At 40.7% G+C, this 23,171-nt stretch overlaps 1 protein-coding gene across 11 annotated transcripts in view; it reads left to right on the plus strand.

The window, feature by feature from the left end:
- ENAH (ENAH actin regulator) overlaps positions 1-23,171 on the plus strand; it is a 190,071-nt gene that overhangs the window by 114,428 nt on the left and 52,472 nt on the right. For all 11 annotated transcript variants that reach the window (XM_032778759.2, XM_075064300.1, XM_032778760.2 and 8 more), the window contains exon 4: positions 17,998-18,082. In XM_032778759.2, coding sequence (XP_032634650.1) covers positions 17,998-18,082 — 85 coding nt within the window. The remainder of the gene's footprint in view (positions 1-17,997; positions 18,083-23,171) is intronic.

A 23,171-nucleotide genomic window follows, 5' to 3' on the forward strand; every position in this document is an offset into this window, starting at 1 on the left:
ATTTAGGGGTGATTGGTCCAATTATTCTTTATTGGATAATTGTGTTTGTTGGATTCTTGTTACACTATACCATCCTAAACCCTTCACTAAAAACCCAGGTTTGATTTGCTATAAGATATTGTGCACCCCTTTTGTAGAGCAAGTTCACTGTGAGTATAAAAGATGAACGCCCTTGTCAGTCTCTAAAGATAGATAGAAAGAACAAAGTGATGGCTGAAGTAAAACTAGAGATTTGGATGGCATGGATAAAATGAATGATTACTGTAAAAGCATAAACATGTATGACTGAAAGGGACCTTGAGAGGTCATCAGTCCAGCACCTCACTGGCACAGGACCAAATATATGTAGACCATTCCTGACAGGTGTTTGTCTAACCTGTTCTTAAAAACCTGTAGTGACAGGAATTCCACAACCTTCTTTGGAAGCCTATTCCTATATTCAATTATACTTATAGTTAGAAAGTTTTTTGTAATATCTAACCTAAGTCTCCCTTGGTGCAGATTAAGCCAATTACTACTTGTCCTAGCTTCAGTGGACATGGAAAACAATTGATCACCATCCTCTTTGTAACAGTCTTTAACGTGTTTGAAGACTGTTAGCAGGTCCCCCATTAGGTCTTCTTTTCTCAAGACTAAACATGCCCATTTTTTTTAACCTTTCCTCATAGGTCTAGTGTTCTAGTCCTTTCATCCTCCTCCCCCCCTCCTTTGGACCCTCTCTAGTTTGTCCACATCTGTCTTAAAGTGTGGTGCCCAAAATTGGACACTGTCGTTTAGCTGAGGCCTTACCAGTGCCAAGTAGATTGGGGAAATTACCTCCTGTGGTTCATACACAACACTCCTCCTGTTAACCCACCTCAGTATGATATTTTCCTTTTCTGTCACTACATCACATTGTTGATTCTTATGCACTGCGTGATCCAATATTACCCCCAGATCCTTTTCCGCCATACTACCAGCTAGTCAGTTATTTCCCATTTTGTAATTGTGCAATTTATTTTTCTCTTCTGAAGTGTAATACTTTGCACATGACTAGCAGGAAATGGATTTTTAAAGGCAGGAAGAAGCCATAAAGGGAAGATTTGGCAGTTCTGAGTGGGGTTGATAAATGGATTATTGGGTGATTTTGTCACCTGTTAATGCCTTCCTTATCTTTGAGGCTGCATGGTTTTGTGCATGGGTTCATAAACTTCAAAGGGTTGCAAACTGGTCTGAGTTTGTTTCAACCATTTTCCTCTTTTTTTCTGGTTAGGTGGTGAGACAAGTCACTTAACTATTGTATGTTTTCCCCAGTGTAAAAGTAACATATTTAATTATTTTAATATATTTAATGACATTCTCGCAGCTCCCATTGGCTGGGAACGGCAAACCGCAGACACTAGGAGCTGAGGGGCTCCATGCCTGCAGATGCTCCAAGTAAACAAAACGTCCTGACCCGCCAGCAGCTTACCCTAACGGGCCGGGAGTCAAAGTTTGCCAACACCTGCTATGTTTTAAAAGCTGGCATCACAAGGAAACACTCAAAAGTTCTGCTAGAATTATTTTAATGTAATCTAACGAAAAATCTGTTGTTGTTATAACAACTGAACAAATACATATTCACCTTCAAAATTACAGTCAATATTTGAAATCAGTAAATGGATATTTAAAACAAGTAACTTAGAACAGTATGAGACTTTGAAGGATTTTAAGACTTTTTAGAGTCTGAATCAGTCTGATTCACCAAACAGTTCATTAAACTTCGCTTCAGTCACAGCTGCACCTGCATTGTCGTCATAGATGTTGGCAGAATCGTCTTCAGTGTCAGATTCCTTCTCATCATCAGCCTCTGTTGCGTCATTATCAAATACGGCATCTTCTGACCCGTCGAGCACATTGCTGATGCAGCATTTCCTAAACGATTTTTCTACCATTTCCGAGAGAATGGACACCCACGCGTCCTTGATCTACTGGGTAACCAGATTGATTTTGGGCTTCATAAGATTCCTGCCTTTTGTCAACTTCGCCATGCGAGCACATCCATTCAGACCACGTTTTGCATAGCCTCATCTGTCTTGTGTGCCCTGAACATGTCCCAAATGAGCATAGCAGGTTTCTTGAAAAGTGCTCCTGGTCTGTTATTCCACACTTTTCCCAGCCATTCAGTTGTCCCACTTTCATCCATCCATCACCTTTTCGTGTGCACGTAGGATGACACCAGCAGGAAATTTCATGTTTTTAGGCAAGGTTTTTCTTTTAAAAATAACAGAAGGGAGATTTGACCCATTTGCCAAACATGATAAAACCACCATAAAATGGATTTTTTTCATGGCCAGTGGTTTTAATTAAAACTTTTTTTCACCAGCACCAGTTGCCATTCCATTGCTTGGGAGATCGAATGTCACTGGTGTTTTGTTCATATTTCCCATTTGTGACCGTTCAAATGTATATTCCTTTCGATATTTTATAATAAGCCTTTGGAAAGATTCGATTTTTTTTCTTCCAGATCTCTAGGCAGCTTTTGCAGTATCTTTGTTCGCTGACGAAGACAGAGACCATGGCGATTCATGAAGCAAGTACCCCAACCCACTGATAGGACAAACACTGACAGCTTTACTGACTTGTATTTGTCGTCTTTTGACATTTGTAGGGCACGCAGACGAATTCCAGTTCTAGTGACAATGTACCCATTTTGTCGACATTCAACAACTCAGTTATTGAGATCTTTCTCTCATTCAGGAAATGAAGCGCACTTCATTGGACTCTTTTCTTGCTGCTTGGCATGTCTTTTTGTGTTTTATTTTTTCGACATTCTCTTACTTGCTTGCTTCTCATTGATACAGAATTCACGAGCAGTGGCACAATTTGCTTCTGCATATTCAACAATTTTAAGTTTGAACGCTGCATAATAAAACCTTTTTCTTTTGATTTCACTGATCATTTTAAATACTAGTATGAAAATAGATTATTGTTGTTGTTGTTATAGTTATAGATTTTGTAGGATTATATAGGAATGTCCCCTGCTTTATCACTGTCAAATTATTATTGTTCTTTGTTTATTTCAAAACAGCCCTGTAGATTAACATGTCTGCAGGGATAACAGGCTATTTCAATTTTATTAGAGATTCCATCGATTCAGCACATTATATTTTCACATTGACTTGAGACTTATGAGGTCCATTTCAAGCCAATCTAGTCCACTAAAGAGAGCCTTTGCAACTTTAAAAGGCTGCAGTACTGATATCAATAAATGGATCGGCAGACTTTGGCTCCCAGCCTGTCAGGATAAGCCACTGGCGTGACATTTTGTTTACCTGGAGCTTCTGCAGGCATGGAGCCCCTCAGCTCCCTGTGACTGGGGGTCACTGTTCCCAGCCAATGGGAGCCACGGGAAGTGGCACACCACTTCCCCCATCTCCCATTGGTTTGGAACAGTGAACCGCAGTCACAGGGAGCTGAGGGGCTCCATGCCTGCAGACACTCCAGGTATACAAAATGACAATGTATTAAATCTTCAATTCAATGATTCCTTAGAGTTTTAAATCATCAAATTTTAGCATAGACCCATTTATAAACTGACCCACACTCTTTGATGCGTCACTTTTTTACCAAAAATATTTGGCTTATGAACAAGTTATATACAGTAATTTATGAATAGGAATAACTAGTTTCTAGGAAGGAGCTATATGCATTTAACTGAAACAGATATATGTTTACTCTGGTTTTGAAACTCTTGCATATGCTCCTTGTTTAATAAATGCTTTTGAGCTACTCCTAATATTCACTTTAGGAGAAATTTTAATGAACAATATTAAATTACTTTGTTGTGTTGAGTATAATGCTTTGTTTTTATTTGTATGGCACACTTACTAAATCCTTTTAGTGATATCTCTTCTGTTCAAATAAAATCAGGTAGATGGAACAGCTCATTTGTTTGGGGAAAATGAGATTGATGTTCTTGTAATAACAGGTCCTCAGATTCTTTCTTTAGCTCAAAATCAAATTAATTTTACTGGCAAATTCTAACTTCCTATTCCTGAAAATAATTTAGTTTAGTGGAGGAAAATGTGTGAGGGGGAGGTTTTCATTTCACAAAATATGACTGAGAACTTTCTTTGAAATAGCTAAACAATTTACTATTGCTATTTTAAGATTCATACTTTCCCATTGGTCTACTCGCCATGTAGCTTCAATCCATTCTTCCTTTGAAAACTATATTTCATATTTTGATTTGAATAAGATCCCTCACAACCTATTTTAACCTGGGTTAGGATAGGCTACCTTAATTTAATGTTAGTGTTACTTAAGCTCATGACTACTTAGCAGTTTTTAATTATTAAATGATTGCACTGTGAATTACGTATGTTCATGCGTCTATCTCAAAACACTTTTTCCAAAGAGACCTCACTTCCTGAACCAAAATATTGCTGTATAGGTCTTCCCTAGTTGACTGCGTTATAGCTGTACTGTTTCCAGTAACGTTGAATTCTTTTTTAATAACTTTTATTCTTTTGGTAAAAAAGAGAGCCTTACAAAATGTCTTTAATGATGCATATTTGCTCAGAAAATTATAGTAATTACAAGAGCATTTTCTGCATTTTAGCTAATTTAAAAATATAAAGGATGAACATTTTGGCTCTTCTTCTGGTGACAGAAACATGAGTTCACAGAATAAATGAACTACCAAATCTAGTGATTTATCATTCCTGCGCTAAACTTATGAAGATAATATGGTCTTGTAAACAGACTCCAGAATGTGTTCTGCAAGTGATTATGGTCAATCAGTCATCCTGACACTATTTTGCTTATGCCCCTCTTTCTTCAGTTAGTTTGAGCAAAGTAGTGACAGAATGATTGAACAAACTTAATTTACTGGGAACAGATTTTTTAAGTCGTCATTTTGTCCCAATGACAGCATAGCTTGCAAAGAGAACTTATTTCAAAATGGCTTACTGCATTTACTCTTTGGATGGTAGGTTATTGTCTGAAGGTCATAATATAGCATTTTATTGGAAACATACCAGCCTTGTGAATTTTGTCTTTGAAATTTGTACTGCAGCAAAATAATATTACATAGACATGGCATAGCAATGTTGCCTGTTTGTTTTACCAGTTCAGCTCTTCCTATGCTGCTTCTGTTTTTTTGTTTGTTGTAACTCATGCGGTGTATGCTTGAATTGCCACATGAAAACAAAATTTGACTGAAGAGTACCTTAGGTCATCCTTCTTTATGGCTAGGGTCCTACCAAATTCACAGTCCATTTTGATCAAATTAATGGTCAGAGGATTTAAAAAAACCTAAATTTCACAGTGTTGAAACCATGGGGGTCCCGACCCAAAAGATAGTTGTGGTGGAGGCAGAGGGCTGCAAGGCTGTTTTGGGGGGGTGTGGTATTGCCAGCCTTCTGTGCTGTGTGGTGGTGGCACTGCCTTCAAACTGGGCAGCTGGAGAACAGCAGCTTCTGGCCGGGTGCCCAGCTCTAAATTCAGGCTGCCACCAGCAGCAGAACAGGAGTAAGAGTGGCATGGTATGGATTAGTACTCTCATTTCTGCATTGCTACTGGCAGGAGCATAGAATTAAGGTTAACAATGCGATAGTATGCCACGCTCACTTCTGCTGGTGGTCCTGCTTTCACAGTTGAGCTTCCAGCCAGCAGCCATCAAGCTTCCACCAGCAGGGCGAGGTTCCCAGCGGTGGGTTTGACCCAGCTCTGGGAGCGGCTCCTGCAGGGGGAGAGGAAGTCCCATCGTTTCCCAGTCCAGCCAGAAATAGCAGCTGGAGCCTAGTGCATGGTAGGAGCCCCTGGTCCTGCCCTTCCCCTGCACTAGCCAGATTTCATGGGGGAGACCAGATTTCATGGTCCGTTACACATTTTTCATGGCCATGAATTTGATAGGGCCCTACTTATGGCAAAATATCTCTTGCTAAGAAGAGGAGAGAGTATTGACCTGTGCAGGGACTAAGATATGGGACTCATGGATTCCATTCCTCACTTTGATGCTTACAATTACACCTCTACCCCGATATAACGCTGTCCTCGGGAGCCAAAAAATCTGACTGTGTTATAGGTGAAACCACGTTATATTGAACTTGCTTTGATGCCCCGGAGGGTGCAGTCCCGCCACCCCCCACCTGCCACTGGAGCGCTGCTTTACCACATTATATCCAAATTCGTGTTATATCGGGTAGCATTATAGCGGTGTAGAGGTGTATTTAATGTGATGTCTTGAGTGAGTCATTTAATCTTTGAACCTTCAGTTTACCCAGTTGACACCAGCCTTACAGGAGCTTGGAGTTTAATGTTTCCACAGCATTTTGAGATCTCTGAAAGGTACTATAAGAGTTTGTATTTATTATGTAGCACTCTTTGCTTTCCAAATTTTTATTTAATCCCTTATTTGCTGTAGTGTCTTTTCTGGTTCATCTGCTTTGCATATGTTCCAGCTATGAAGTAGGGACCTGTCCTGCTCCCCTCAACAGTTATGATTTAAAGATTGCTAAGAGAGTGCACAATTTCTCCTTTCTGTGTTACTGAACCAACCCATAGCCCTATGTCATGGACAGTTGATGCTGTTCCTCTGACTTGACATCTTGTAAATAGTGATCATTCAGAGCTCACATTTGCCCTAGAGAGTTGGGCAGAGAACAAGTGCAATAATTTATGATGTCAACACTCCTTTTGTGGAAACTTTCTGTAAGTTTCTGTCACTCTAATACTTCTAATATATTTTTAATAACAAATGCAATGTGAAAACATTGTTAATTACTGGCAATTTAGGAGATGTATTCATATGACAGTGCAAATGGACCAAATATAAATATGGAGAAAAATGCAACAATTGGCAAAAAACTCTGCTTGGATGTGGTGCTGGTTGTCTGCATTGTAATCACTGCAAGTCATGGAATATGGGAATTTTTCCCATTAGAGCCTTGTTTGTACAATTACAGATATGAAAAGAAGGTGTTAAAAAAGGAGTTTGGAGTGTGTGATCACACATTCTAATAAACTATAATCTCTTTAAAGATTTTTAAAAGCTCCTTGTTTTTTAATCATTTCTTTTCCTACAGGATTTTTATCAATAAAAACTGATTTACTAGGTATACAGTAGTAATTTGATTCCCATAGTTGAGACTAAAACTGTTTAAAACAGCCAAAAGCCTACACTTGGTTTTTTATGCTTAGTCATTTAAAGACCAAAGTTGAAATATAAACGTTTAACTTTTCTTTCATGAGCATACAGAAGCTGATAGTTAAAGTAATTCCCTCTGTGTGAGGTGTTGTCCGAACACACAAATTTAAATAAAAACTTTACCTCTAAGAGTTCACAATTAGAACAAAGTGTGGGATAGAGCTAGAAAACACAAATTAGCTTTTAATAGTTTTCTATTGTTTGTCTGGATATTAATTGGCTAATTTTTTGTAGGTATCTTGGTAGGATATCTTAGAATGATTTTAAATTTGAATGAGATTTTCAAAGTAGATTAGGAGATTTAGATCTCTCTTCCATTAAAATTAATGGAAGAAATGTCTAAATCCCCTAGATTGCTTTGAAAACCTCAACCTGTGAATTATCTTGTACAGTCGTCATTCAAAGCTTCTTGAAACAGGAGGAGGTTGTGTTACAGCTTTTGTCTTACAGGAGTGTCTTACATTTTTTTGGATCCCATTTGCAAGAAATTTGAAACACACTGGTCTGTGCTATGCTTTACATGTTTCTTCTTCATGTGTCTGTTTAGAAAATATCAGTTACTCATAGGCAGTGTTTGTTTATAGTCATTAACTCTTAATGCTCTAACAGCCATTGTGGATGTACCAAGAAGTTCTCATGCCAGACCAGCTTGATTTCCTTCTTTGACAGGTAACTGATTTGGTGGATAGGGATAATGTAGTGGACATAATATACCTAGACTTCAGCAAAGCTTTTGACAGTCCCACATAACATTTTAATAAGTAAGCTGGAGAAAAGCAGACTTGGCAGAACTACCATTAAGTGGATACATAATTGATTAAACAACTGCGAACAAAGAATAACTATTAATGGAATGATGTAGAATTGGAGAGGGCTCTGCAGGGATCTGTTCTGGGTCTGATGATGTTTAACATCTTTATTAATGACCTGGATGTAGGATAGAGAGTGTACTGATCAAGTTTGCAGATGACACAGAGCTGAAGGTGGGGGGTTGCCAGTATTTTGGAGGATAGAGCTAAAATTCAGAGGGATCTTGATGATAAATTGGAGAGCTGAGTTATAGATAACAAAATGAAATTCAGCAAAGACAAATGTGAAGTGCTGCACCTAGGGAAGAAAAACTAAATGCACAAATATAGTATGGCGGGAGCTGGCTTGACAGAAGCACTGCTGAGAAGGATCTGGCAGTTGTAGTGGCTCACAACTTCAACATGATCAGCAAATACAATGCTTCCCCCCCCGGTATGGATTAAAAAAAAAAAAAAAAAAAGCAAAAGCAAATGCAGTTTTAGGTTGGGTTAACACAGGCATAGCATGCAAGTCATAGGAGGTGATAGTACCACACTACTTAGTGCTGGTTAGGTCTCAGCTGGAGTACTGTGTCCAGTTTTGGTCACTAATGTATAGAAAGGATGTAGAGAAACTGGAAGAATCTAGAGGTGACAAAGATGATCAAAGGGGTGGAATGCAAGCCATATGAGCAAAGGCTGAAGGAACTAGGTATGTTTTATTTAGAAAAGAAGAGATTAAGGGGTGATATGATTGCAGTCTTCAGATACTTGAAAGGCTGCCATAAAAAAGATGGAGAACGGTTCTCTTTTGCTACAGAGGGCAGGACAAAAGGCAATTGGTTCAAACTACAGCATAGCAGATTTAGATTAAATCTCAGGAAAAACTTCCTAACTGTAAGAACAGTAGGAGAAGGGAACAGACTGCCTAGGAAAGTCATGGAAGCTCCTTCGCTGGAGGTTTTCAAAAGGAAGCTGGATAGCCATCCATCTAACTCCCTGCAGTCCTTTCTAGCCCTATCATTCTATGCTTATTTTAGGGGAAAAAAAAGGAAGTACACCTCTACCTTGATATAACGGTGTCCTCAGGAGCCAAAAAATCTTACTGTGTTATAGGTGAAGCCGCGTTATATCGAACTTGCTTTGATCCACCGGAGCACGCAGCCCCGCCCCACTGGAGCGCTGCTTTACTGCATTTTATCCGAATTCGTGTTACATCAGGTGGCGTTATATCGGGGTAGAGGTATAGTTTTGTGTGTAACCCTCTGGCAAAGTGTGTGACAAGCCTTCCTCTAGTGTACGGGTGGGCATACTATGGCCCGCAGGCTGAATCCAGCCCTGGAGCTGTTTAACCGGCCCCCAAGCTCCTGTTGGGGAGTGGAGTCTGGGGCTTGCCCCGTTCTGGCGCTCCAGCTGGGGCATCAGGTCAGGGGCTGCACCATGCAGCTCAGCCCAGCACTCCAGCTAGGGCACCAGGTCGCGGGCCACACTGCACGGCTCGGCCACCCTCTGGCACTCCAGCCGGGGCTCTGGGTCAGGGGTAGCGCGGCGCGGCCCCCCCTCTGGGGCTCCAGCAGGGGGGCTGGTTTGGGGACCACACCACATGGCTCCCAGAAGCTGTGGCATGGCCCTGCTCTGGCACTAGCAGGGTTGGGGGGGGGCTCCACACATAGGAGCCAGAGAAGGGACATGCCGCTGCTTCTGGGAACCGCTTGAGGTAAGCACCACTCAGAGCCTTCACCCATGAGCCTTTCCCCACACCCCCAACCCCCTGCCCCAGCTCTGATTCTCCCCCCCTCCACACCGTCCAAACCCTCGATCCGAGCACAGAGCACCCTCCTGCACCCCAACCCTCATCTCCAGCCTCACCGCCGAGCCTACACCCCCAAGAAGAACCTGAACCTCTGCCCCAGCCCTGATCCCTCTCCTGCCCTCTGAACTTCTCAGTCCCAGCCCAGAGCAGCCTCCTACACTCCAAACTCCTCATCCCGTGCCCGAACCCAGAGCCTGTACCCCCAACCAGAGCTCTCACCTGTCCTCCGTACCCCAGCCCCAAATTTATAGCCCGCCATACAATTTCAATTCCCCAATGTGGCCCTCAGGCCAAAAAGTTTGCCCACCCCTGCTCTAGTGACTGGTCCAAAAATGGCTATCAGTTACTTTTGTAGCAGAAGCAAGTAGAGGTGTGAAGCGGAGATCTCAGGGTTCAAATTCTGTTGCTGATCTCTGAGGCATGTTATAACTGCATGTGTTTCATACAGTGAGAAGAATCTTTTAAACACTTTTAATGTAAAAACTATGGTAATCACTAAATTATTTTGGCTAAGCTGTGCTGTTCAGGAGTTTCACCTTTGTCATTTGTAACACATTTGGGTTTCAGGTTTTGAATATTGAGGCATGCTTCACATAGGGGTGGGAGACCGAGAGCAGGAAGGAGCAGAGTAGATAGATGTGCTGCTGGAGTTTAGGCATACACCCTTCTGACGTAGCTGTATCTGACTGTGTCCAATTTCTAAAAGTACATGGAACGCTGCACATGTTATAGGAAGTAAGCAAACTCTTAAATACAGCAGATTGCTCTTGGTATGTGTAGTTCAGTAACTTTTAAACAGGATGGGATGGGGTATGTAGACGCCATCCCTGGATTGGTAATGAGCAGGACTTCTATTATGTGTATTTCATAACTACGTTCCTAGACAAGATGTGTGGTAAGTTGTGCAAACCTCATCCTGAGTTGGTGGGGAAAGTTTTAACCCTCTTGTCCTAGGAAAGGCCATGCTGATTACAGAGACATTTTAAGAAGGGACAGACATAGCAGGAAGTAAGGGAAAGGAGATCTTTCTTAAGCTTTATGCAATGTAATGAGAGTTCAGTTGAGATGTAATATGTTCAAATTATGTAATGAGTGCCTCAACCTATATGTAAAGTAATTAGAGTTCTAGCCCTGGAACTGGAACCCTTCTTGATAGCAAGATACACCTTTTGAGAGCTCCCTATGGCTACTCTCTGCGCTGGACCTAACAATGACAGCAGTGCCGACAACCATACCAGTTCCACTAACATCAGTGCTGGAACAATGCCCACTGGAACGGAAGTTTGTGGAGAGCTTTCTCCTGCTCCTTACTGGGTCACTCTTCTTCCCCGTACTTTGACTGGGGAGCCATCACCTGAGAGAGATGATGTGGTACTGAGCCCTGGTGCAGAACTGGCAATAGATGGGGCACCCACAGTCTGGCCAGCACCAGTACAACCTACCATTATGGCCATACTGACTTTGAGGCCCACCATCCCACAGATTCTGGAGTGGGGCTTCTTTCTACATCTTGGCAAAAAGGAGGAAGATTATGGTCATCAATGGCATTGTTGGCTGGAGCACCCTCACCAGAACCAGGAGGAGACCTCCTGAAGATGCAGTGGAGGTAGTGAGGAAGACATTGCAACATTTCTTGCCCAAAGAATCCTGTTCATCCTCAGATGAAGCAATCACTGTGGCCCGACACCTCGCTATTGATGACTTCTGGACTTTCCGGGGACTATTTTCAAGGAGGGCAAACATATTGTGATACAAGAAAACACCCATAAATTGTTCGACATCTTCAATTCCTCTGCACCCACAAGAATTGCTCTCCCAATCAGTGATTGCATTTTATACCCAGCAAAGAGTTTATGGCACACCCTGACCTTGCTCCCCTTGACCTCCATACATGTGGAAAAGTGCTACCAGGTCCTGTACGAGGCCTTCAAGCACATTTTATGCAAATCCACAGTCGAGGACTTGGCTTTTGAAGGTGTGGACTTATTTAGCACATTAATGGATGAGGCACTACATTCTCTGAGAGCATGTATACCCCAGCACTATGCTATAAGCTTTCCAGTGCCGCCGCAGAGACAGAGAATGCCATCTTTCTCTCTGTCAGCAACCTCAGTATTCATGCAGAAATTTACCCCGCTGTTGATGAAGGAGCCTGGCACCACCTCTTCCATCATGCACTAACCTCTCTATGAAGAGTAGCAGGTTTGACAAGACAATCAGGAGTTGCACCAAAACCACCTTGGAGCTGAGCTCCAGAAACCAGCTTGCCCCTTTTCATCAGGCATGGATGCACACTGCAGCTGACAAATGGATATTGAGCATCGTTGTCCATGACTCTCATTCGTTCGATTCCCTGCCCCCTACTGACCCTCTTTCCCCATACCTGTTCAGAGACCCTCCTCTTGAGTGTTTTGCAAATGGAAGTGGTCTTATTACATTGGAGCTGTAGAACAGGTTTCAAGGTGTACAGGGGAAGGGCTATGCACTCCTGATACTTAGTCATTCTGAAGAAGAAAAGGATACTTTGTCCTCTCCTTGACTTAAGAAAGCTAAACAAATAATATCCTACCTCAAATTCAGGATGGCAATATTTTCCTCCATTATTCCATCCCTTCAAGCTCAAGACTGGTTTGTGGCTCTCAGTGTACAGGACACACACTTCCAAATCGCTATCCACCCAACCCCAAAGAACTACTCAACATTCACAGTGGGGCCAAGCCAATATCTGTAAAAGATACTACCCTTCCGACTCTCCATGGTACTAAAAGTTTTTTATAAAATTCCTACCTATAGAGACAGCCCACTTAAGGAACCAGGGTGTGTACGGTTACCCATATTTGAATGATTGGCTAATGGGAGGCAGATCACATCAGGAAGCTTTGATAGGCTTCAGCTGTGCCCTTCTCATGTTCGCCTGGCTGGGACTTTTGGTGAACTAAGAGAACTAGTGTCTCATCCCATCACAGACAGTAGTTCATAGGAGCCAGGAAAAATTCCACCATAGGAAGGGGATACTTTTACCTTAAGATTCCTTACTCTGTGGTTGTTACCAAACATTGTGACTTCATACCCAGTGATGACAGTATGGACCTGCCTTATGTCGTTAAACCATATATCCATATGTGATGCTGCTTGCCATACTTTGCCTGAGACCTGAGCTCTGGCTCAGGTTGATCTACTCCCTGTAAAGTACCACTGAGCAGTAGTAGTTTCATCCTTCCTCATGCAAAATTCCTTCTCACGTTGTTTTGGAATTCCATTTCGGTCAGTTAACTTTCTTGTGTCTTCTCAAGACCACATTCCATGCAGACAGAGAAGAAACTTCACACCTTGTCCATTTTCAGGGTTCTTCAATACTGTACTGACGGGACCAAATCTTTCAGACCATCCCCATGTCTGTTTGTGTGTGGGACAAGCCATTTAATCCCAAAGACTTTCTAAATGGGATAATACATTGTATCTCTGTGCTATCAACTACCTAGCGTACCTCTCCCACTGTTAAAGCTCACTCCACCAGAGCTCAAGTAGCATCTTGAAAATGCTTCTGCAACGTGCCAGTATTCAAAATCTGCAAAGTTACTATATGAAGCAGTCCAGTCATGTGTAAGCATTATCACAGAACCTGGCTGCCAGGCCAGATGCCAGGTTTGGGAAATTTTCATTCTATCATCAGCTAGTGCAGCTGATACTTCTCATGCCCTGCATCCTCAAGAGGATACTTCTCGCCAGTCATCTAAGGTGGTGTACACACTGACACATACTCAAAGAGAACAGTTACTTATCCTACAGTAACTGTGATTGTTAGAGATGTTCAGTCAGTGTGGATCCCAAGACCCTTGCTCCATTCGCACTTCCAGAGTCCTCAGCTAACATGGGCTTTGAATTTTGAGGGAGGGTCTACCTACAACAGCAGGATCCACAGTTACTGTAAGGTAAGTAACTGTTCTTTTCTATGCTTTTAAGGCTTTCTGTTGGTGGAGTGGTTCCTGATGCAGTGTTATCTGTAATTAAACATAGCATTTTGTTAATAAATAAATGATTGGTCTTGTTTCTTGATAGAACTGTTTCTGTACAGGAAATGTAATCCACATGGACTATGAGGAAAGCATTTGTGTTCATCACAAGGAGAGAAAAGGAAAGGCAGTATGTAGTCCCTATGTTTTATGTGTGGTATTTTTCCCCTCAGTTTTTTTCCAGTTTACACTGGCAAAAACAACATGCATTTCCGCTTAGAACTGAGGTTTTCATGCAACTTTTGACGGGCAGGCAGTCACCTTTGGAGTCAAGTCATTTAGCTCTTGGAATTAAGCTGTCTTTTGCATTGTAATGCAGTCAGGGTTGTCATGGAGTAGTTCTTGAAGGAAATATAGGACTGCATGAGAAGAAAAAGCCTTAGATGCACTGTCAATATTTTTATGTCAAGACAAAAAAAATTTATTTGGATGAAACTGAGCTTTTGGACAACAGTTGGATATGATTTTCTTGTAGGTGGCACAGAATTCAAGTACTTGAACCAGTTAATTTTCACGTGTTGCCAATTTTTTCTCTGTGTGAACAAATCCCTTTAGTGCTGACTGTTACCTGTTCAGGAAACAAGTGCTTTTAACATTGTGAAGTCTTAATAAGTTAGAAATGGGGAGATGAAGATATTGCAAGTAATCCAAATGCATTAATCCTAAATTATTGTATGGAAATAATTCCCCATACCAGAAATAAACTCTCGTTTTTCAGGCTGCCCTGGAGGGCAACATGAATGTTAAATGAAGAAAGACATCTTCTCAGAAAACTGTAGATGCAGTTCAGAAGTTGCACTACTTCATTTACTGAGATGTTACTTAGATTATTTGTTTATTATGATATTCATAAGGCACTAAGGAAGGGCAGGAATACACTCCTGTAAATACTATACTGGATTTTCTGCTGTAGTAGAGCTGGCTTCATGTACTTTTTAAAAAACTTCAGGCTAGAGCAAATTTAAAAAAAAAACAACTGTAGTAATAAACACATTTTCAGACCCCAGAAAAACATTTGACTCCTATAGAACTAGTGCTGCTGCCTTCTTGTTTAAACGAGCCATCTTCTGTGTCAGATGCATTCTTTAAACAAAACAGTGTAAGTTTGCACCAGAGATTCAGCAAATATCCTGTCATGCTGCCTCGACATAACCAGCCATTTTTTAATATTTCTGGCTGTTTTTTTGTTAATTTTATGACCTTTTTTGAAAATATAAAAGTGAACGTATCTCATTGAAATTTTCCTTCTCTATTTTTGCAGAATCTAAACATGAAATTACACTTTTAAAAAAGCAAGAGTAAGGAATGAAAACATTTGTCCACTGTACACTTTCAGCGTGGGCTTTCTGTGCTATCTTCTCCTGTCCTAAATGCTTTATTCCAGGGGTTTAGATGCTGATACACTATCTAAACAATTGCCCTGTTCTTTTAAGGCCGTTGTAAATGTCTTCAAAGGCATCTGTTTTTCTATTTTGTTGTACAAAATCCTCTTTTAGAGAAACAGTATGTATATCACAAGATATTGTACTCTAAATTTGTACATATACGTCACTGGTTATTTTCAAATAGAGATTGTAAGAGCTTGAAGCTTTTTGCCTTTATGTCCTTTAAAATGATCAGGATATAAAACAGATGTTCAACATTTGAAATGCCTTTTGAGTTTTTAGGAGAAATAAGCAAATCTGGCTTGTTCAGTTATTTTTCAGAATTGAAATCCATAAAAATGCCTATCCAATAATAAAAACCAAAAATTAATTCCTGCACATACCTGTTTTCCCCATACCTTTTATGCATGCACCAGAGCGCATACTTGATGCATTCAATGATTGCCTTCTAACTGGAGCCTCCCTCCCCTCCGCCCCCCAATTTCTGACACTATAGTCATCCAAAGTTTTCCTCAATCTGCTAATATTTCTTTGTTCTAATAAGTGTTGGGCCCATTTTCCAGCAAAATTGTAGTTGCATCAGTGCTACCAGCGGTGTAAACCCAGTGGTAGAGCCAGGTACATGTATTTGCATCAAGTCAATTAACCCTGTTCAGTCACACCACCACTTTCTGAGTCATTGAAAGTCTCCTTCCCCCCCCCCCCCCCTTTGGCTTGTACCCTTCTTGTTTATACTTTTTAGATCCCTTTGTTTAGGTGTGAACATCCTTGATTACCACTTTAGACCGGAAGTCATCGCCTATCAGTATATGGACAACTATATTTTCTCAGTCACAACACAATTGAGTAAGCTTTTACTCTGCATTCTTTTATATGTATTTTTTCTAATGTATATATAATTTTCATTGAGTTCTGGACCCTCAGTATGTTCTTGACATGGACCAGATCAAAAGATGTTTACTCACATTCAAGAGTGAATATACAATAAAACAGTATCTAAGTGTCTGCTACTGCCTTTCCATAACATGCACATGTATTTCTTTCCTATTGAATATGGTCTGTTAACATTTACATAGGTTTTCTTGTCTCTGACTAGGTTAGCCTCTTTCCCCAGTGATCTAGGCAATCTGTGTTCCCTTGCTTCATTTATAATTTAGAGAACAGCACACCCACACAGTCCAATACCCCTTTGCTATTTTTATATTTCAAATGTTATTTCTCTTGGATGATACCTTGTCTATCACATTTCAGAAACTCAGTTGGATATCCAACTGGTAAACAATACATTGTATCCTTTGAGACATGTCTAAAGAATTATATTGTACTCTTCATATTTTTAGCCACAGAGTGTATCTGCTTATGATGCAAATAAGGTTTGGGGGGGGAGGGGGTTAACGGTGGTATTGGGAGCCACATTGTGTCTGGGTATGACTACCATATAAAAGTCAAAATCAAAACAATTCCTTATTTGGCTCAAAATAGGAAATATCTGAGAATACTTGGGAAAACGTGGAACGCTACTTTATTTATTTATTTTTGAATAAATAGGTCACTCATCTCATTTATAATGGAACACAATTTGGAGTATAGCAAGCAATCCCTAAAATCATAATATATTTAATATATAATTTTATGTTTCTACTTAAGTGGGAGCTATAGTGAACATCTGCATATTATATGATATATTTTAATCTTTTATAACCTCAATTTAACCTAAGAACAAGTACAGAGTAAATAGTGAAAGCTATAAGACTGGTCTTTCAAGACATTCCCTTGGTTTGAGGAAGGATGTGAATCAAAACCAACTCCTGCACAGATTTTGTCCCTGATAGACAATTTAGAAAAATTGAGACCACAGAGTAAAACTAGCTGTATAGTACACCATATTTAAGTGAACAACACACTGACTATCTAGTCAGTTAAAAATAAGTTATGGGTGGTTTAAGATAGTACTTTGAATCCTACTGCTAAATTTTGTGGTTTTAGAATGACACTTTCCTATTTTAAAAAATCTAATCTCTTCTATTGCAACGTGAGACCCACATATACAAAAGAGGCAATGGGCTGACTATACAGAGTAGTCGGTGAAAATTACTATATATGAAGTATTGCCAAATGTACAAAGCCAAATGACTTTTTCACTAATCACTTTATACAGTAATCTTAGGTGTTACTATTAAAAGTAAGTTTAAAGAAAAATTAATATACTTTTTAAGTTGTCTGTGCCCTTTAAAGTGACATTTCTAAGCTCCAGCTGCAAATTCAGTGTTTAAGACAAATGTGTTAGACATAATTAACAAAAATTTACATTCAGTCCAAGGAATTTACATTTGATCCAAGATAACAAGCTAAAATGTGGCAAGTAAATTTCAGTGCAACTTGAGGAACAAATTTTTATCTTCATACTGTCAGTATGGTGATAAGCTTCTGATGTTTTTTCTCTCCTGTTTTGTTTCCAGTGTTCTTTTTAGGTGAGTTATTGAATTCTTTGAGTCTTCCCCTTTTCCAAACAGTGTGTTTGTCTCAGAAAATCTCAAGTTTGTGAGCCTATTCAAAGCTTATTGAATACATGTGCTGAGTGCTAGGTCTCATCATATGTAAAACTTCATTTTTGCATTCCAGTTGAACTTTCATCCATTTCAAATAAATCTGTCTGGGAATACATAACAATTTGTTGCAGTTTTCATTTGCTATATTGTGTTATGGAGCTTGTTTCATTTCGCTAGAAAGAGAAAAATGGGTAATTCCATGTGTTTGCTGTTCTATCTTCCTGTGCCTTTGTAATTTGAAAGTCGAAGCTACATTCACTTCTAATGTTCACTCACAGGTCCAACATTGCCTCGACAGAATTCACAACTCCCCCCCCAAGTGCAAAATGGCCCATCGCACGAAGAGTTGGAAATTCAGAGAAGGTAAGATTTTTAGTAAACAAGGGAACATTAGTGACATATTTACCTGGTTTTGATAGTCAGCTTTGGAGAGAGATACCAACAGATCTTAATTTTACATTGTAATAGCAATTACATAGATTTATTGTGCATTCATTGTACCATGTAGATTTAATATTGAAATGTAAAATGTATGTTTGTTGAATAATGTTCAGGTAAATTATTTCAAGAAGCTTTACAGTCCTCTGAATCGAAATATATTATCATCAGTTGACTCGGTTCTTTTGTCTTAACTCCCAGATAATGCCCTATTGCTTTCTTTCTCGTGACGTTTCTTTCACAGTGTAATAGACTGGGCCTATCTTGTAGTTCCTTTCTCCTGTCAGCTCGCTCCCTGGGAGAACCCTCATCTATTTCTCTCAAGTAGTCCTGGGAAACTGTCTTCAGCTGGGGTAATTTCTTTAATTGAGCCTACTTAACGAACACAGTCCCACCCCTTGCAGACTCTTATTTCTAAGTCTGTGCAAGCATAGCAGTGTCTTCCCTCCAATCCATCTCTTGCACCGGTAATTCCTGTAACAAGATTTCCTGGCTCTTACCTCAGAGCCTGAGCCCTCCAGGACTGTCCTCTTGTCCATTTAGTTTTCAGAACAATTTCTTTCAGCAGTGACTCCTGTGGCAGTCTGTTGGGAGCACCAGCCCAGGCATTTGGCTTATTGGAGAACATTGCAGTCCTCTTTCTGAATTCCTGCTGCCCTCTTTTTTCAGGGTCAGCTAATTAAGTTCCACCTCTTTCTTTGGGTGCAGGTGGTCTGATCAGGTAGCCATGCTAGCTCCAGGCATTCTAATCCAGAGGATTGTTATCCCTTATTCCTTCACACATAGTTACGTTCTTTAAAGTCCCTGTATTCCCAGTATCAGTTAGAAGACCGTTTTGGAAAAATGAGTGCTCGAAGTCTCCTAATGCTCAGTTCATTAAAGATCACTGATGTACACAGTACTTACATTGCAGTACGATTTCAACCATTCATAAAAATAAGATCCTATTCTTAAACCTAGTTTTCTTAGTATTTACAGCCATTTTATTTTTTTATTTACACTAAGTAAACCATTTTCTAATGAGTATATTCTGCTGGTAACTTTATTATTACAAACATTTTAATTGAAGCTCACATTTTGATAAATTCACTTTTTAAAATAGACCTATACCTTTTTAAAATTCAAAATTTCAAAGTACCACAATAACCCAGCAGCTTAAATGGCCTCAGAGAACTTCCAGGCACGTTTGCTGAAGATGGCATCAAGATCCAATCTGTTAAAGGGGGCATAGAACAGAAATGTAATGTTGACAAAGGGAAATATATTAGCTATGTCAGAAATTCCATCTTTGAGGGAATTGAGGGCTTATCTATATTATGGTGTTTTTATTTCATTTTCCCCACCAGTGCAGCTACATTGGGGCAAAAAACAAGTGACTTATGGTGGTACAGCTTACCCTTTCCAAATAATTTCTTACACTGTTGCAGCTATACCAGTGCAAAAACCTAGTCCAGGTAAATATTTAGTCAGGGATCCACCATCTGGACAACGTAGACCTTCCTGGCATTGACCAGTCACTACGGCAGTGATTAATAGTAGGAATATTGGGAGAATTCAGTACCATACCTTTCAACCAGATTGATTTATTCTTCAATCCAACTCTGTTTTTAAATACCTTCATTCTTGAACTTTAAATACCGCTGCCTGTTAACATTCTCTGTCAGTCAAAGAAGTAAAGGATTAAAATGGGATGGGGACTCAATAGCCCCCTTTCCAGTTACGGTCCCTCTCAGGCAGGGGTAGTTAATATGCAGACTGCAGTCCAAATTTGGAATGCCAGATGCTTTTGATTGGACTGCAGGGGCAGAGGAGATGCATGGGTGGGGCATGTGGGCTCACTTGTTCTCTCTCTCCCTTCCTCCCCCTCCATCCCCACCCTCCCAGGATTGTTTCAGATGCCTCTGGAGGGTATGCCCAGAAGCAAGGAGCAGCACCCCTGGCAGCCACACTCTCCTGTGCGGAGAGAGAGAAAGCAGAAGGCTGAGCTCCTCCTTCACCCCCCCCTCCCCCATGGGGCTCCTTTGCCTTCCCTGCTGCTAGAGTCCCAGTGCTGTGCCTGCTTTGGAGATTATCTACAGGTGAGAGGCAATGTGTGGAACTCCAGCAGCAGGTAGGGCGAAGCAGCCCCATATAGGCAGGAAGAGGAAGAACTCAGCCTGCTGTTTCCTCACTTCCTGGCTGCAGGGACACACGAAGAGTACTGCTGTCAGGGAGAGTGTTGCCTCCTTGCTGCTGGTTGTCTTGAGAAATTAGGGCAGGGAAGCATGCCACCCCCCCCCAAATTTTTCATCTGTGCCTCTGCGCATGGGACTGAAGCCATGCTTGTGCTTCAAGTGGTCTCCGGAGCCCACCCTCCCACCAGGCTCATACCTCCTGCCACCCCACTCTGGCCTCATGCTGACTGCTCCCAAGTGATCCCCGGAGTCCCTCACCCTGGCGTCATGTCCTTTCTGCCCACTGTCCTTCAGGGCCAGTCCCCAGAGCCCTCTCCAGCCCCGCCCCCCAAACCAGCCTCTTTTCCTCCCCAGTCCACTTCCAGTCACCCTATTTTGCCACATCTCAGCCTCCCTGCATCTCCTCACGGCTACTGTCTAGAGTCTCCTTGGTTCTTCTGGCTACCTAGATCCTCCTTGCTGCCCCTCTGCTATCTCAGCCTCCTAAGGGTCATTGCTGGGCTAGTGGTCCACTAGCTGGATCATAGTCCAACAGCTTCACCTCCTGGATCCGAGCTCAAAAGTACTCTCATCCATTCACTCCTTGCTTTGCTGCCCAGATCCCAAGCCATACCCGTTCCTCTCTCCCCGCCCCATCTCTGCTACTTGGCTCAATTGGGGGCATGGAGGAATGTTTTTTGGGGTTTGGGCAAGTAGCAATGCCAGGTTGGGGGAATGGGGGTAGCTTAGTGGTTTGAGCATTGGCCTGCTAAACCCAGGGTGTGAGTTCAGCCCTTGAGGTGGCCACTCTAGGGATCTGGGGCAAAATCAGTACTTAGTCCTGCTAGTGAAGGCAGGGGGCTGGACTCAATGACCTTTCAGGGTCCCTTCCAGTTCTATGAGATAGGTATACCTTGACCAAGAAATTTAGACCTTGACAAAAAATAGACTACCCCATGCTCTAGGGGATTGTAGTTTTTTGTTAAATTAGTATTGGGAAATTTGCTCTGCTTCCCTACTTGTGCAGTACCTGTTCTGTGGACAGAATACTTCAGTCCCTCTGACAACAGGGTATAATATTTACTAACGTTTCCAGTTTGGAGTATGCCTTGTGTAACTTTTTTCTTAAACCAAGATAGTGTTGTTTTTCAGTGGAATTTAGGAAACAAGTTAAATGTTAAATCTTCAGTATCAAGTAATTAGTTATAAAATACCAATTTTAAAAACACTTATGGATTTAATTCTAGTCCTGGTTTTTTTCATGCAACTTTTGTATGAAGTAGTGAACAGAAACAGATAGTAGATAATCTATAGTAAACTGTAGTTCATCTACAATTGACTCTGACTATGCAGAATGAAGAAAAAATTGAAATAAAAATTAAAGAATCATATTTTTGTTTGTACAACTCTCCCCAATATGTGGAATTTCCTAAATCTATGTAGGAATCACTTTATTTAAAATTTCCATGTTTAAAAACAAAATGAATTGGATTAAAAATAAATGATCTTCCTGTTTGTCCATATTTAACATTGGCTGTTTGTCAAGGGACCATGAACAGATGATAAAAGCTTGTTCTGTGATTTCTGTTCTCCATTAATTTTCTTACTGGCTATCAGTTAACTGGAGATTTTAAACAACTCCATATTCTTCTGAGTCATTTTTTGTCCTGAAATATTTATTTCTAATATTTGGAAGCTTCTTATCATCATCTTTCAAAAAACTGTAATTATTTGAAATGTATGGTATCAAGCCAAATTTAAAAGAGACATAATAGAGGTTTAAGTTGTATTCAATACAATCCAACACTTTTCCCCTAAGACTTAAAAATCTTTCTGAGAAAATACAGTAGCATAAAGAATATTCAAATAGAGTTCTAGTTAAACTAGAAGAGGGTTTTAAATTCTATTTATTGTACCCTTCTTGTTTGTGTCTAACTTGTTTCCATTTTCAAGTTTCGTGTATTATGGGCTTTTTTCTTTAAAAGAACTTGCAGTGTGTTTATATGCTGGTGGCTTTACTATTTGTAGCAAAAAGGACTGGAAAAGCATTGCATTTTAGTCACTTTTCCGCAGGGGCAGCTTTAGTGTGGGTTCAGGGATTCAGCTTCACCCACAGAAATCATGAAACTAAAGGTACTAGAGCTGAGTGGCACTGTGATCCCTTATGCTGGGTTCCGATTCCACTCACTCAAATTTGACCCAGCTGCCCCTTGATCATGATAGAGGGCAGCCAAGCCAAACCTGAGTAGTGCTGTGTACCTGTGTGCCAGGTTGCAATGCCAGCGGGCTCGCTCTCCAGCCCTTTCCCTCCACACTGAACTTGGATGAGGGGCTGCTGTGGGTGGTCAACTCAAAACTTATGTCCAAGAAGAGTCCACTCATTGAATCAGAAGACTAAACCCACGCTTGCTTTTTCAATTATTTCAAGATAGTTCTAAAGGTAGTAATTTTGTGAAATATTTTACTAGAATTTGTGTAATTATAAACCCTTCTCCAGTTTTTCCTAAGTAAATACGTTCTTTAAACTGAATACAATTCAGTTAACTGTACACCTCAAGTTTACAGTTGTTTGTGTTAACATCTTTTAAATTCCCACAGACTTTCTTGTCATAATAAAAAGCCACCAAAATATTCAGGAAAAGTCTTTTGTATAATGAGGGGACAATGAACATTTAAGAAAGATGTTCTATGTGCATTTTGAATGTATCAAGATATGTACATTACAGCACTTGTAGTGTAGACACTTGCTACACTGACAGAAGAGGTTTTTCTGCTACTGTAGTAAATCTGTCACCCCACCCCACCCTGCCCAAGAGAATTCTTCCATCAATTTAGCAGTTTCTTTACCGGGGCTTAAGATG

The sequence above is a fragment of the Chelonoidis abingdonii genome, chromosome 3 (assembly GCF_003597395.2).
Source record: "Chelonoidis abingdonii isolate Lonesome George chromosome 3, CheloAbing_2.0, whole genome shotgun sequence".
Classification (NCBI taxonomy): Eukaryota; Metazoa; Chordata; order Testudines; family Testudinidae; genus Chelonoidis; species Chelonoidis abingdonii.